The sequence below is a fragment of the Urocitellus parryii genome, chromosome 5 (genome assembly GCF_045843805.1).
Source record: "Urocitellus parryii isolate mUroPar1 chromosome 5, mUroPar1.hap1, whole genome shotgun sequence".
In the NCBI taxonomy this organism is placed as follows: Eukaryota; Metazoa; Chordata; class Mammalia; order Rodentia; family Sciuridae; genus Urocitellus; species Urocitellus parryii.
In genome coordinates, this window is record NC_135535.1 from 86,059,339 (window position 1) to 86,074,292 (window position 14,954).

Sequence of the window (14,954 nt, forward strand, 5' to 3'; positions counted from 1 at the left end):
TTTATATAAGGGATGTGAGCATGTGCACACTTTGAAATCCATAGAGGCCTAGAACCAATCTCCAACCTATCTCAAAGGACACTTGTAGTACATGCATTTGTACATACCTAAATTATAATTTATAACATTTTAAGGAATTATGTATTTATGTCTGTGAGCTGTTAAAGTTAAGGTACATGTCACCTATTTTTATGTCCATAACATTTAGTACAGTGCCTGGCACGTGTAGAAATTCAGTCAATGTTTGTTAAATAAATATGTGAAACTCCATTTACTCTGCCAATACTTAAAAACATTAGAGTCCTTGACTACTTGGAAGAAACACTTGCATAAATGTGCAGTTGCTATTGATATAATTAAACATTTCTTTAAGAAATATTGTTGCATTCCTTCTGTCTCTGCATTTGTCAGTTATTTGGACCCACTACCAACCTGATACTCTTAGAGGTTGTAAATATAACTGAACAAAATTAATGAAGCACTCATAAAAGTTCTTAATAGGGAGGCTTCTGGAGGGTGCTATACATTGGTTTATGTGGACCTTTTTTTTTCCTGATCCAAATTCTTAAATCTTAGAGGAATTATTTTAATCTGAAAACTCATTGTTTACTTTGGTGCTAAATCGTATGTCTTAGTGTGTGTTATCTTGCTAATAACACAATACCACAGAATGGGTATGTTATAATGAAAAGAGCCAAGACTTTGGCTTATGGCTTGATCCAATATTGAGCCTCAGTGAGGTGCAGAGAATCACATGGTGAGAAACAAGGAGCTTTTATACCAGACCCACTCTTGAGATAACACATGAACTCCTTAATCTGTTATCCCATTAATTATATGAATGGGTTAATCCACTGATGATGTCAAAGCCCTGCTCACTCCTTAAACGTCTCACCTCTTAATACTCAGCAGGTTAAATTTTAACATGAGTTTTAGAAGAACAAATATAATTAAACACTAGCATAATGTATACATGGATACTAAATAAATGCTTTTGGATTTTTGTGTATAGTAATGTTTTCCTTAGAGATGGTGATATTCTTCCCATGAAATTTGAAACCAAACCCAAGAAATATATCACATAGTTTTGAATTATTCTGTTTTTGAAGAGTGTGGTTTTGGGATAAGTCTATACCCTTGTATTTTCAGTAAAGAAAACATTAAAGTATATATTTTTACTTTTTCTGATTATTCAAAGTATTTTAAGAGAAACAATAATAAAGATGGTATAAAATTAAAATAGTAATAGAATGGAAATTTTCTTCTTTCCCAAGATACCCAGTCTGCCTTCCTAGAATAATCACTGCTTATCTTTTCAGAAGTTTTCTAAACATTAAGGAGTACATACAGATGCAGACACACACACACACACACACACACACATCTTTTCTTCTTTTAGCTTTCACTTATCAATATATTTTATTCAAGTATACTCATCTTTTTACCATTTAACATACTGACATTGAGATGTGTTTTATAATAGATAGCATGTTCCTCTCCTTGTAGTCCTGCCGTGATATCCATTTCTTGTATAGAGGATGTTTTCTTCTGTCAGTCATTTGGGCTCACTACCAACCTGTTACTACTTTAAATTTAGTTCTCAAGGGGTTTTGGACCAAACTAATGTTTTGCATCAGACTGAAAATCCACATGAACTGGTTTGTGGTTTAAATTCTAAGGGATTTTTTTTTCTTCCTTCTACCCAGTGTCTGGGTTGAAATGCAGGTTTCCTCACTTATACCTTTCTGTGTTGTGGGCTCTTTTGTCTTCTCATGTGTATCTGTTTACTTTTAAATTACTATCTTAGGCATTATTTCCTTTATTTGGTAGTAATAAATTAAAGTGCATCTTACATCTGATGACATCATAGTCTTAATAGAACAAGTGTATCATGGGAACCATTTTGTTCTGGCATATTGAAATTACCTCATACCATTTAATAGCTACATTATTTTCAATTGAAAATATGTACTATTATTTTTATATTCCTCTTTTTTGCCACCACCTTATAAAATCCTTGTATGTAAGTCCTTAAAAACATGGAAGAATATTTATTTTATCAGTTTAGCAATGTTCAAGGTATCTAGTGAATAATTTCAAGACCAATTTCTTGAACTCATCAAGTTTATATATTCTATTTTGGGTTGTAGAAATAAATAATATAATTTTAGGTACCTTTAGATAGTCAGAAACCAAGTAAGAGGTCAATGAAAAATGTGGGATATAGTATGGTGGTGATTCTATTTAATATAGGGTTATTAACCAAGTAAAATTTGAAAAGTAATATGGATAAAGCAAGGGAATAAGTCAATAGCTTGCCAAGGGACAAACATTCTACAGCTATTGCAAAGATCCATGGTTAGAAGTGACCTTGGTGAGGGTGCCAGTGTATTTAAAATAGAATGAACAAGGTAGAAAGTGAAAGTTGTTAAGCAGAGCCAGTTTGTGGTTCATGGCCAAGTAGGCCTTGATGTATTTGGATTTCATTCTGGGTGTGTTGGGTAGCCTGGGAAAGCCTTAAGCAGAACAGCATGATCTGATTTACATTTTTAAAGGGTCATTGTGACTGCCTTGTGGAAAATTCACTGAAGGGAAATAAGAATGAAAGTTGGAAGACCCATTAGGGTGCTGCAATAGTTGTTGCAATAACAGTCTGTATATGAAGATTTCAAGCTGAAGTAAACCTATGAATTTACTCCTGGAAGTAAAAGATACTCCCAGAACTATACAAACTTTTCTAAGGATCCAAAGACACAGTTTTTTGGAAATCAATTTTTAGATAGTCAACTTCAATATTTACCCTTTCCTGAGAAAATACCTTGAGGTAAAGTCCTACCTTCTTATCATTGCATCTTTCCCTTTTATAATCATCCTTGTATTTTATAAGATAAAAGCTTGTCTCTTATCCCCAGCAAATCTTATTTTGGTTCATTGCCTAGGGTCTGTGGTTTCAAACCAATGGAAAACTAAAAACATTGGTTGGTGTTGGCAAAGCTTTCTCTAATAAAAGTATCAAAGACTTCTTGTTATTGTCTTTCTCTGTGTTAGTGGTGAAATGTGTCAAGAGAAATATTGAGATTTTCTGAATTCATATTTATTATAGGATGGAATGATGGGAGTGATGATAATTTTTGCTCAATGGTATTGTCCATGAGATTATGATCAATTAATAGTACAGAGAGGTCTCTCAGAACATACTTTATTGATAAAACATCTGGACTACAAAAAAGTAATACTATTAATTTTTAAATGTAGATTAAAGTATCAGTAAAATTGTAAATTAGTGTAGTAAATTAAAATAAACCTTAAAGTTGCCTTTTGATGGGACCAGGGTTGTGGCTCAGTGGTAGAGCGCTTGCCTAGCATGCATGAGGCACTGGGTTCAATGCCCAGCACCAAATAAAAATAAGAAAAAATGAAGGTATTTTTTTTAAAGTTGCCTTTTGAAATTTCATGTAATTTAAATGAGTATTGTGCATTGCAAAGGCTAGAAAATTAGAAAAAAATTACAAAACCTGGTGCACTATTTAAAGATACATCACTGCACTTCTAATAATGTTTTTCAAAAACATTACTTTGTACTTCATAGAATAAATGAAATAGTGGAAGACACTGATCAGATCATGGGAAGAACCGAACTTACTGATTAATGAATGCATAGATGATTCTCCTTATTCTTAGTTTATAATTTGTAAATTCCAGTGAAGAAAATAGCTTTTTTTTTTTTTTTTTCATTTTGGGTACTGGAGATTGAGCTCAGGGTCACTGAACTACTGAGCCACATCCTTAGCCCTTTTTTGTATTTTATTTAGAGACAGGGTAGTTGCATAGTGTCTTACTTTTGTTGAGGCTGGCTTTTAACTTGCTGTCCTACTGCCCAGCCTCCCAAGCCACTGGGATCACAGGCCTGTGCCACCATGCCTGGCAAGAAAATGGCATTAGTAATGAAATTTTGATATTTAAATTTATGTTTATAAATATGATTGTGATGAAATTTTATAAAACTCGGGACACTTTTGTTTGAATTGATTTTATTTGAGTTGATTGAAAGTGTTGCCTAAGTCCTTCCAGGTATAGAATTATGATGAATAGGGAAAAGGAAGGCCTTCCTATTTATATCTGTATTTTAAAGCCTATTTTCATCAGGTCTGGGTTGCCAAAATGTTGAATCCTGATTTTCATGGACTATTCAGTGTCAGTGCTAGAATATAAATATGTCAGGTTCAGGACACTGAAACTCAGTTTTAAATTCTTAGTTTACTTTTTGAGGTGCTGGGTATGTAATCTGGGGGCCTTGTACATGCTAGGCTCCACTCTACCACTGACCTACATACTTAGCCCTTTATTTACATTTTTAAAAAACAATGCATAAGAAATCAACTTATACCTGACACATAATCAGTTATGAAATAGGATGCCACAAGGGTGCATTTTTTTTTTTTTTGGTACTGGGGATTGAACTCAGGGGCACTTAACCACTGAGGCACATCTCCAGTCCCCCTTTTTTCTTTTTTTCTTTTTTTTTTTTTTTAATTTAGAAACAAGGGCTCACTGAGTTGATTAGTACCTCGACGAGTTGCTGGCTTTGAACTTGTGATCCTCCTGCCTCAGCTTCCTGAGCCACTGGGATTACCACAAGGATGCATTTTAACACATTAAAATTATACCAAAAATTTCTTTGGGAAAACTGACAAAATTCACAATTTTCTAGTAAGCATATCAATAAAAAGCATAAATAATGAATATCAAAAACAAAAAAGGGAGGCATGATTTAAACAATAAATTTCACTATTTAAACAACTTTATGTGCCAAAAAAGTAGGAAACCTAGATGAATTAGACCAACACCCAGGAAAAATAACTTAGAATATTTTAATGAAGAAGTATAAAACCTGAATAGGTCTATAATTTAAGAAATTAAATCAGAGGTTCATCTTCCCAGAAAGAAAATTCTGAGCCCATAAGTCTTTGTTAGCTAATTCTTTGTTCAAGATAAATAAGTAGTTTAATATTTACATCAATTCTTCCAAAGCATGTTCAATGTGTACAAAAAAGTATGTTTAATGTGTACAAAATTTCATTTTGGAATGCTAGAAAAGTGCTGAAAACTGGTGCTGGTTAACATACCTAAAACCACTGAATTATAAACTTCAAAATGGTTAAAATGGTACATCTTATGCTATATGTGCTTTACCACAATAAAAAGAAGTAAATCTCAATAGTATACATAAAGCACAGTTAAATGTATGTAAAAATTAAAACTAAAAAGAAATTACTTAGTGGGCTGGGGTTGTGGCTCAGTGATAGAGTGCTTGCCTAGCATATGTGAGGCCCTGGGTTTGATTCTCAGGACTGCATATAAATAAATAAAATAAAGGTCCATTGACAACTAAAAAAAAAAAGAGAGAAAGAAAGAAAAAAGAAATTACTTAGGGATACACAAGAAAACTATAAAGAAAAATTATCACAATTATTTTAGTTATAATTTTTAAAAATCATACATGATTGTACATATTTATAGGGTACAGTGTGATATTTTCATAAATGTATACAATGTGAAAAGATCAAATAAGGATAACTAATACAAGAATCACCTCATTTATCATTTCTTTGTGTTAGGAACATTCAAAGTCCTCTTTTCTAGGTATATTGAAATAGTCAATGAGTTATTGTTAATTATAGTCACCCTACTGTGCTTTGGAACACTAGAGCTTATTTCTCCTACCAGTCAACCTCTCTCTGTCCCTTCCTCCCCACCACAATTCCCAGCCTCTGGTAACTATTTTACTCTCTACATGCAGGAAATGAACTTCTTTAGTTTCCACATATAAAGTAGAGTATGCAATTTTGTCTTTTTGTGCCTTTGGTAGTAGGTGACAAAATAGTATCCTCTTTAAAACTGTTTTGCTCAATAAGATTAGTTTTCAAAATTATATTCTTAGGAGCCACACTCCTTCTCAAAGTCTTAGAAGGTTTCCATTTCTCTTAGAATAATGGCCAAACACTTTATCATAGGCTTTAACCTTCATTTCCATGCTTATTCCCTTTGTCACCTCGTCTTTGAGTCTTCCCAGAACCAACTGAATTTTTTGGCCTATCCAGTGTTCTTCCAACTCTGTATCTTGCACATATATTTTCCTCTTCTTAGGATGTCTTACCCTGAATATTAACATCTTTTGAGTACAAATTTAAATACCCCTTACTCTATAAACATTTACCTTGAGCTTCATAATTGAAAATAATCTCTCCTTCCTCTTAACTTCCAAAATAACACTCAGTATACCTATCAGTCATAAAAATACCTTCCACTTTTATGGATGTACATATTTCAAATGATTTTTACGTATATTTTTCTTTATTCTTCATAACAATACGAGGTTTTCTTTTGTACCACTTAAAGATACGGAGACTGAGTATGAGAATTATTGTCACTCTCATTCCTTCTCTTTTTTAATTACAGCATTATAGTTATACATACTGTCTGGATTTAACTGGACAAAATCATACATGCATGGACTCTGACCCACTCCATTTGAGTCCCTGTTTTATCCTCTGCTTATCCTTACCCCATTCCTCTACTCCACTTATCCTCTACTTGCTCTCATATATTTGTCCACCCTTGACTGGTTCTTTTCTCACACACACCTATAGGTGAAATTCGCAGTGGTGTATTTATGTATGCACATAAAGGGATTTTGTTACATTTATTTCACCTTTCCCAACTCTCCTTCCTTCCTTCCTTGATGATTGTGTTTTATTCCAATGATCTTTTCTATATATTTATGATATCTGACCCCCTCTCTCCATTTTTCCTTATTTTACTCTACTTTCCACATATGAGAGAGAACATTTGACTCTTGATTTTCTTAGTCTAGCCTATTTCAGTTAGCATGATATTCTCCATTTCCATTCATTTACCAGCAAATGCCATAATTTCATTCTTCTGTATGACTGAGTAAAACTCCATTTTGTATGTCTATCACATTTTCTTGATCCATTCATCTAGTGACAGGCATCTGATTCCATAATTTGGCTATTGTGAATTGTAATGCTATAAACATTGATGTGACTGTATGACTGTAGTTTTAGTTCTTTGGGGGGCATATATTTTATATACTATTTATTATTATTATTATTACTATTATTATATATTTTATATATTTATTATATCTTCTTGTTGGATTGTTCCTTTTTCCAGTCTTTAGTGACCTTCTTTGTCCCTCTGATTAATTTTTGCTTGAAATTTGCTTTGTCAGATATGAAAATAGCTACTCATTTCTTCTTTTAAATAATTTAATGCTTATTTTTCTTATTTGTTTCCAGATTTAGTCCTTCAATGCACTGAATTGAGGCTATACACTAATAAGCAACCAAATCTGTTGAGTGAATAAATGAAAGATTGGTTAAAAACAAAAATGTTTTTCATAATTACTATTTGAGGAGGTATATGTTTTTAAGCAAATTTGGTGCATGCTAATAGCCTTTTTTATGTTGTGATCTTTGTTAAGTCTGGCCATAAGAAAAAAAAAATCTCCAAAGCTGAGCGACTGAAGCAGCTACAAGAGGAGGAGGAGAAGAAACGACTAAAAGAGGAAGGTACAAAATAAACAATGGTGCTTTTTCCTATATAGGGTAATACTAACAATAGGTTAGTGTTTTGCAATTTAGTCAACGTTTCTCATAATTCTTTAATTTTTATAATTTATACCTATTGGGCTGGGGATGTGGCTCAAGCGGTAATGCGCTCTCCTGGCATGCGTGGGGCACTGAGTTCGATCCTCAGCACCACATAAAAATAAAATAAAGATGTTGTGTCCACCGAAAACTGAAAAATAAATATTTAAAAAAATCTCTTCTGTCTCTCTCTCTCTTTAAAAAAATAATTTATACCTATTTTATAAGGGTGCCTACTACTTAGTACAAACAAATTATATTCAGTTAAATCTCTTAGTTGTGTTTTCAGATAAAATTCAGGAGTCCATTTGAATTTCAGATGAAAATTGACTAACTTAGGCATACTTTGCCTGGTGCAATATATGGGCATAAACTTTTTAAAAAGTTGTTTATCTGAAATTCATATTCAGGTGATCATTCCACATTTTTATTTGCTAATTTTAGCAACCTTGTCTTGAAGTGTTTATATTTACTGATGAGATTTGGGGCATTGGTGCTGATTGTGCAACAAGAATTCTTAAACTCAGTTCACTAAAGATTGGAACTATATACTAGCAAGAAATACAACAGCTTAAGTTTGTGCAGTTTAACAATATTTATTTGCCAAATGCAAATTTTATTTTCAATTAAACATTAATAAAAGTGTTGACTAATTAAAATACCAAAAAAGTGATTTTAAAATTCTGGATATTGCTAGTGGCTGTAGCTTTTAGCATTAAGAACATCATCAGACTCATATTCAGATTTTTTAAAAAGACTCAGGTTCCATTTGATTTTTTAATGTCATAAATCCTTTTTTAGATGACTCATGATAAGAGTTCAGTATCAGGATCTTTATTTTGGGAAAATTTTATTACATTGGGTTAAAGTCATATTCTTCAATATATATTTTATATTTGTTTTCATTGTAAGAAGAAAAGGTTAAAGTAATTACTTCTAATGATGTAGATATGGATGTCTTCTGAAGATTTTACTCCCCTAATTACCCATGATACATCTGTGTATTTTATTGCTTAAAATAATTACTGGATTGCTATAAAAGCTTTCGAGAAGAGAAATATCATCATGAACACATTTTTTTTTGGTGAAAAAGTTTGAGAGTCATTTTACTTTTTTGAAGGAAGAAAGCTAATATTTTTATTTCTACCACAAAGTAAAGGATGTATCTTCTATAAAATATTACAGTATTTTTGAAGATTATTAGAGTAATTTTAAGAGCCTTAGAAAAAGGTGAGCTAATCACTAAGATCATTTATTTACTTTTTTGGTTCTTTAGAGGAAGCTCGTTTGAAACGTGAAAAAGAAGAACAAGAAAAGCTTGAAAAGCAGCGAATTGAGAATGAAAAATGGCATCAACTTGAAGAAAAAGTAAATGAACATTAGTAATATTCTTACTGAAGTCTTAAATTCTGTGGGTATCAGATCTGTTGCCATCCAATGTCCTTTTCAGCCCATAGCTACCAGTAGCATTTAGTCCTACATGAACTGATTTAACTCATTTACTCCTACCATAAAACGAGTGAAACTGTCACCCACATTTCAAAGATAAGGAAATTGAAAAGAAAATAAACAACTAATAAGTTGCAAAACTAGGACAGACAGACCTAAGCGATTTTGCTTCAGAGCTTATGCTTCTAACTCTTCAGAATGCATAAGTCTTTTATATTCAAATGTAACAGGGACCAAAAAAATAATTCAAAATATTCAAATTCTCTCTTCTCTTTTTCACTAAAATCTTTTAGACCTGTAGTTCTGAAACATTTAGTCTCAAGGCAAAACTCAATTAATGTATTAAAAATCTGAAGCACCCCAAGGATCTTTTGTTTTTAAGAATTACATCTACCGGGCTGGGGATGTGGCTCAAGCGGTAGCACGCTTGCCTGGCATGTGTGCGGCCTGGGTTCGATCCTCAGCACCACATACCAACAAAGATGTTGTGTGTCCGCGGAGAAAATAAATAAATAAATATTAAAAATTCTCTCTCTCTCTCTCCCCCCTCTCACTCTCTCTTTAAAAAAAAAAAAGAATTACATCTACCAATATTTATAATAGTAGCAATTAAATTTTACATTTAAAAATATTAATAGGCATAAACATTAATAAAATAAATTGTAACTAATACAAGTAAACACATTAACATTTTATAGAAAATAATTTATAGTTTTAAAATAAAATTATATTTTTTAATTAGGGAAATGAATGGCATTGTTTAGATTTCTTGAATCTCTTTACTAAATGACTTAACTGAAGACAACTGGATTCTCATGTCAACTTCAGTATTTCATCTGTTCTAATGTGGTATTTCAGTCGAAATACCATGAAGAAAATCTTGCCTCAGTTGGGAAAAGAAGGAATATAATTGTGAATATTCTTTGATTTATTACCAGAAGTCAACAAGTGGTAGTTCCTTTTCTTCCTCATTTTCTCCTTCTTTTCTTCTACCTCTTCCCTTTCCTCTTCCTGTTTTTTTTTTAAAATGGGGTGTCACTGGGGTTGCCTTCTCCATTTTCTTCTACCTCTTCCCTTTCCTCTTCCTGTTTTTTTTAAATGGGGTGTCACTGGGGTTGCCCAGGCTGTCCTCAAACTCCTGACCTCAAGTGGTTCTCCTACCTCTGCCTCCAGAAGTAGGAGCTATCAAACCTGCTTAAGAAAGGGTAATTTCCTAAGTGTGGAATCTGAAACCATATCAAATAACTGTTCATACTGTGTTACATTAAAACATTCCTCTGTTATACTCTGAATAGATCTCATTCTATGCATGATTTTGCAATATCATACATTGCTTGCTTGGAAAATTTTGTTTCACTGAATTGTTTACCTCCAAATGGTGATGTATTTTATCATTAATTATAAAAAATCACATATATTAATATCTCCAATCAAATCAGAAGTTTTTAAGGATTTAGAAACTGTCAAACTCAGTCATAGATAACAAGTTTTTAAAAAATCTGAATTTTTTATAAAAGTTTCAATTTTATCATTAAAAAATATTTTGAATTGTCCTTGGAATGATATTCTGTTTATTGAATTTTGAGAGAATGTCTGCCAAAATGTTCAATAACTACACAAGTGTTATTTTTTTATGGATTTTTTTTTTTTGGTCTAGATGGACACAATACCTTTATTTTGTTTGTTTCTATTTTTATGTGGTGCCAGGGATTGAACCCAGTGCCTCACACATTCTAGACAAGTGCTCTACCACTGAGCCACCACCATGGCCCCAACAAGTGTTACTTCTTAAGATAGTATTGTTCTTTGACATGCAGCAGGAGTGCTTTATGCATAGTTCCCATTGTAAAACACAGAATATTAAAAATTCTTGTGTTTAGCGTTGAGATTTAGTAAAATTTATAATTTTTACCCTTCTGTCAAGTCATTCCTATTTGCAACTGGCTTCTCTTTCTGACTGGTCTGCCCTGCCTCCCAGCCCCCAATCTAGTACAATTTGGAGTTCAACTGCTCTGTTTTGTTAAGGCAACAGAAATTTTATACCATCTTGCACCATCAGTACAAAATGTATACTGTGAAAGATATATAATGTCTTCGAGTTTTGTGAAAATACAGCTATGAAAATGATTTCATAGATCCCAAAGGAGTTTTCCCCAAAAACTTTCCCCACCAAGAGTTCTGCAAATGAGACTTTGAAAACCAGCTTCAGATGAAATACCTCATGTTTCTTGAAATGTCAGATGTTGTGGTCAAACTAATTTAAGTATTCATTTTAAAACCATATACTTAGCCAAATAAATTTTAGATGCTACTTTTGAAACATAAAGCTGAAATAAAAGAACACATCATTGTATCTATCCCTATGCAACAGGATCTACAAAGGAGAACTGAAGAACTTGCAGAACTGAATTTATTAGAGGGGTGTTTTCTGGAAGCAGAGAAGTTGAAACGAGATACTAGATCACTTGCTCACGTAAGACTGATTCTTTTTATGAAGTTTTTTTTTTTAATTGAGATTTTGTGATCAGAAGAGGGAGGTATATATAATCTGACATTCATTTTGACTCTAGGAAACTTTAAACTTATGTATGAAATACAATCTGACAAATCTATTGCTCATTACAAAATTAACTGATATAACTTTGTAGAAAGCTGTTTGTCAGAAATAATATACTTGAAATGTTTATACCTTGTCTCTGACTCAGTTGTTGGGAATCCATACAGACATAGCTCATTTTATTGTTCATCACTTTATTGTACATTGCAGTTTTTACAAATTGAAGGTTTGTGGAAATCATGTCAAGCAGTTTTTCTGACAACATGTGCTTACTTTGTGCCTGTGTTTCATCTTTTAAATTGCACAGTATTCCAAACTTTATATTACATCTATTATTATTATCTGTAATCTATAATATTTGATGTTACTATTCTAAGGGTTCAGGAGTGCCACAAATTGCGCATGTAGTAGATGGCGAACTTAATGGATGCATGTGTGTATACTCTGCTCCCTGACAGCCATTCTCTGTCTTTTTCCCCTCTCCTTAGGCTCCTTATTTTCTAAGACACAATAGTACTAAAATTAGGCCAATTAATAACTCAGTAAAGACCCCTAAGTGTTCCAATGAAAGGAAATAGGTATACATTCTTCACTCCAAATCAAATGCTAGGAATGATTCAGCTTAGTGAGTAAGCTGAAGTAGGCCAGAAACTAGGCCTCATGTATCATATAGCCAAGTTGCAAATGCAAAGGGAGAGCTCTTGAAGGAAATTAAAAGTGCTACTTCAGTGAAAGCACAAATGATACAAAGCAAAATATTCTTGTTGCTGACATAGAAAAAGTTTTAAAGGTCTGGATGGAAGATCAAACTAGCCACAACATTCTCTGCCAAAGCCTGATCTGGAGCAAAACCCTTAACTCTTCAATTCTATAAAGGCTAACAGAGGTATGGAGGCTGCAGAAGAAAAGTTTGAAATTAGCAGAGCCCAGTCCATGAGGTTTATGTCTTCCTAACATAAAAGTGTGTTAAATAAAATGTGTGGGAAGCCAAGGATTCAGACTGGGCACCCACATGGAACCCCACAAACCAAACTAGTACAGAGTTTAATCACAGTAACTGAGCTTTGGTTGGTTTCAGGAGGTTCTGTAGCTGATTAGCTAACAAGTTATAAGCCGATGATTGGTTGATTGACTAACCTTCAGCCAATTAAGTTGTTTTCTATGCCTCACTTCCATTTCCCTATAAATACTGTGTGATAACGTTTTTGGCTTGAGTTCTTAGGTCCTGCTCTTGTTCTGGAAGTAGTCTAATTCATGAATCATGATTTGTTTGTTTTTCTTTGCTCAAATTAATTCTGCTTGACATAATTGGTCTAAGGAATTGTCGCTTTTAGTGGTTTTGGCATAATCAGCTGGCTCTGAAGCCGAGCTCCCATGACCCCTAGAAGCATCAAGTAACCAGGAATGGGTTCTCCCCAAGCCCACTGTGCTCATTGTTTTTTTTTTTTTTTTTTTGCTCCATCTGTGGATTGTGGGTAAGTTATTGCTTAGATTCTGAAGCTTCTCAAATTTGGGATTTGGACTAAGTTTGAGCAAATGTTTTGATTCAGACTAGGTACTGTAGGGAAGTCTCGGATGTCTGGCTGGGTAAGCCAGAAAATGAGCTGGTTCAGTAGGAATGAAAGTGGGTTCTCTAGAGAAGCCTCAGGTGTCTGTCTGGGTCAGACAAGAAAAAATTGAACAGAGTTCAGTGGATAAGCAAGGTTACAAAAAATCAGAATCGTGGGTTCATCTGGATCCATGGAGTCTAGAACTCCATTTTCTGAACCTCCTCCAGGGATAGTTTATTCTGTGAGAGAGAACATAACTGGGAAAATAAGAAGGGTCAGCTTGTGCCAAGAGGGCATATGAAGTTCTTGGGATTCGTGGTGTCTGTTTGGGTCAGTCAGAAACAAAAGGGCCCTGGGTCTAGAACTTTGTTACTCCACCCAGTTTTATATATAAGAATTTACATTTATGTTTGAGAAATGGATAAATCTTACCAGAAATAAATTGGGAATGCGATGGCCACCACAAGGAAGTTTTAATTTGTACAAAATTACTTTCTTGTGGTGTAAATTGCAAAATCAAAACTCCACAAAAATGAGATATTTTTAAAACTTAATACACAGAGGCTTTAAATAACTAAATGAAAAAGAAAAATGAGTTATTTTATACAAGTTGAAATAAGCAGAGTGAGCCTTTTTTAAAAAAATCACCTTTATGCTTTGGTTCAAAACTTAAGCTCAGAAAAAGAATGTAAAGTGTCTAAGTCAGGAATGGAAATGTAGGTCCCACCCTGAATTTAGTAACAGTTAAAAACAAAAACAAACATAGGTTGTGCTGGGAAGCTGCCTATTTTTAGTTACTGTGAGATCAACCTTTAGAGAGGGAAATGTGTATCTATGGAGAAAGTCTCCATTTATGAGAGTGTCTCCCTCTCCAAAAAAACAAGAAAAGAAGGCCTAAGTCATTAGAGAGGTTTACAAAAGAAAAGGCAAAAAATATTTGGGTCTTCACAAGTAACAGACCTCATTTTTGATCATTTTGTCTTAACTAGGCTTCCTGCTTATGCTTCTCTTTCTGGCAGATGATGATAATTGGGCTTGAAATTTGATTATTCTGCATTCTATAACTTATCTTGAAGTAGACAAAATTATACAAATTATGGGAAAGTGTTGATATGATGACTGTTCTGAAGAAGTTGCTGTGGTTCATTGCCAGTCTTTGGCTTGTCAAGCCCATAATCCTGGGAAGACAATACTTCAAGTAATATATCTCTGCTATCTGATGGGCCATTTGCATATTTACAAGGAAATTCCACTCAATGGCTACCTTCAGTGGGATATGAATATGTTCTTAATAGGCTGTGTTCTGTGATTGTACAGAAGCTTTCCATGCAGGAAGGCCAATGTTATAACAGTAGTTAAAATGTTATTCAGAAATGTTTTCTTTATGGAGCATTCCTGAAGAAATCTGTGGTGACAGAAGGTAAATTATGGGTAAATTATGAAGCAAACAAGGTTACAAATACAGTGGCATTAGCATTGGCCCTATAATCCTCAATTTCTGGAAAAGGTGAAAGGATCAATAACATTTTTAAAAATAGAAATTGACAAGGTCAGTTGGATTGCTATGGCCAAAGATAATACCATTTTCTACATTTTTTTACTTTTAATCAGTTCATTTTAGTTATGCATAACTTTAGAATTCATTTTGACATAATTTTAAAAAGCATAGAATATAATTTGTTCTAATTTAGTCCTTAATACTTCTCCAGGCCCTTTTATCTTTTC

General features: G+C 33.3%; 1 protein-coding gene across 1 annotated transcript in view; it reads left to right on the plus strand.

The window, feature by feature from the left end:
- The window catches only part of Dnai7 (dynein axonemal intermediate chain 7), a 73,491-nt gene that overhangs the window by 4,444 nt on the left and 54,093 nt on the right, over positions 1–14,954 (plus strand). Inside the window, exons 3-5 of the mRNA XM_026392375.2 lie at positions 7,508–7,595; positions 8,950–9,041; positions 11,494–11,595. Of these exons, the coding sequence (XP_026248160.2) occupies positions 7,508–7,595; positions 8,950–9,041; positions 11,494–11,595 (282 nt within the window). The remainder of the gene's footprint in view (positions 1–7,507; positions 7,596–8,949; positions 9,042–11,493; positions 11,596–14,954) is intronic.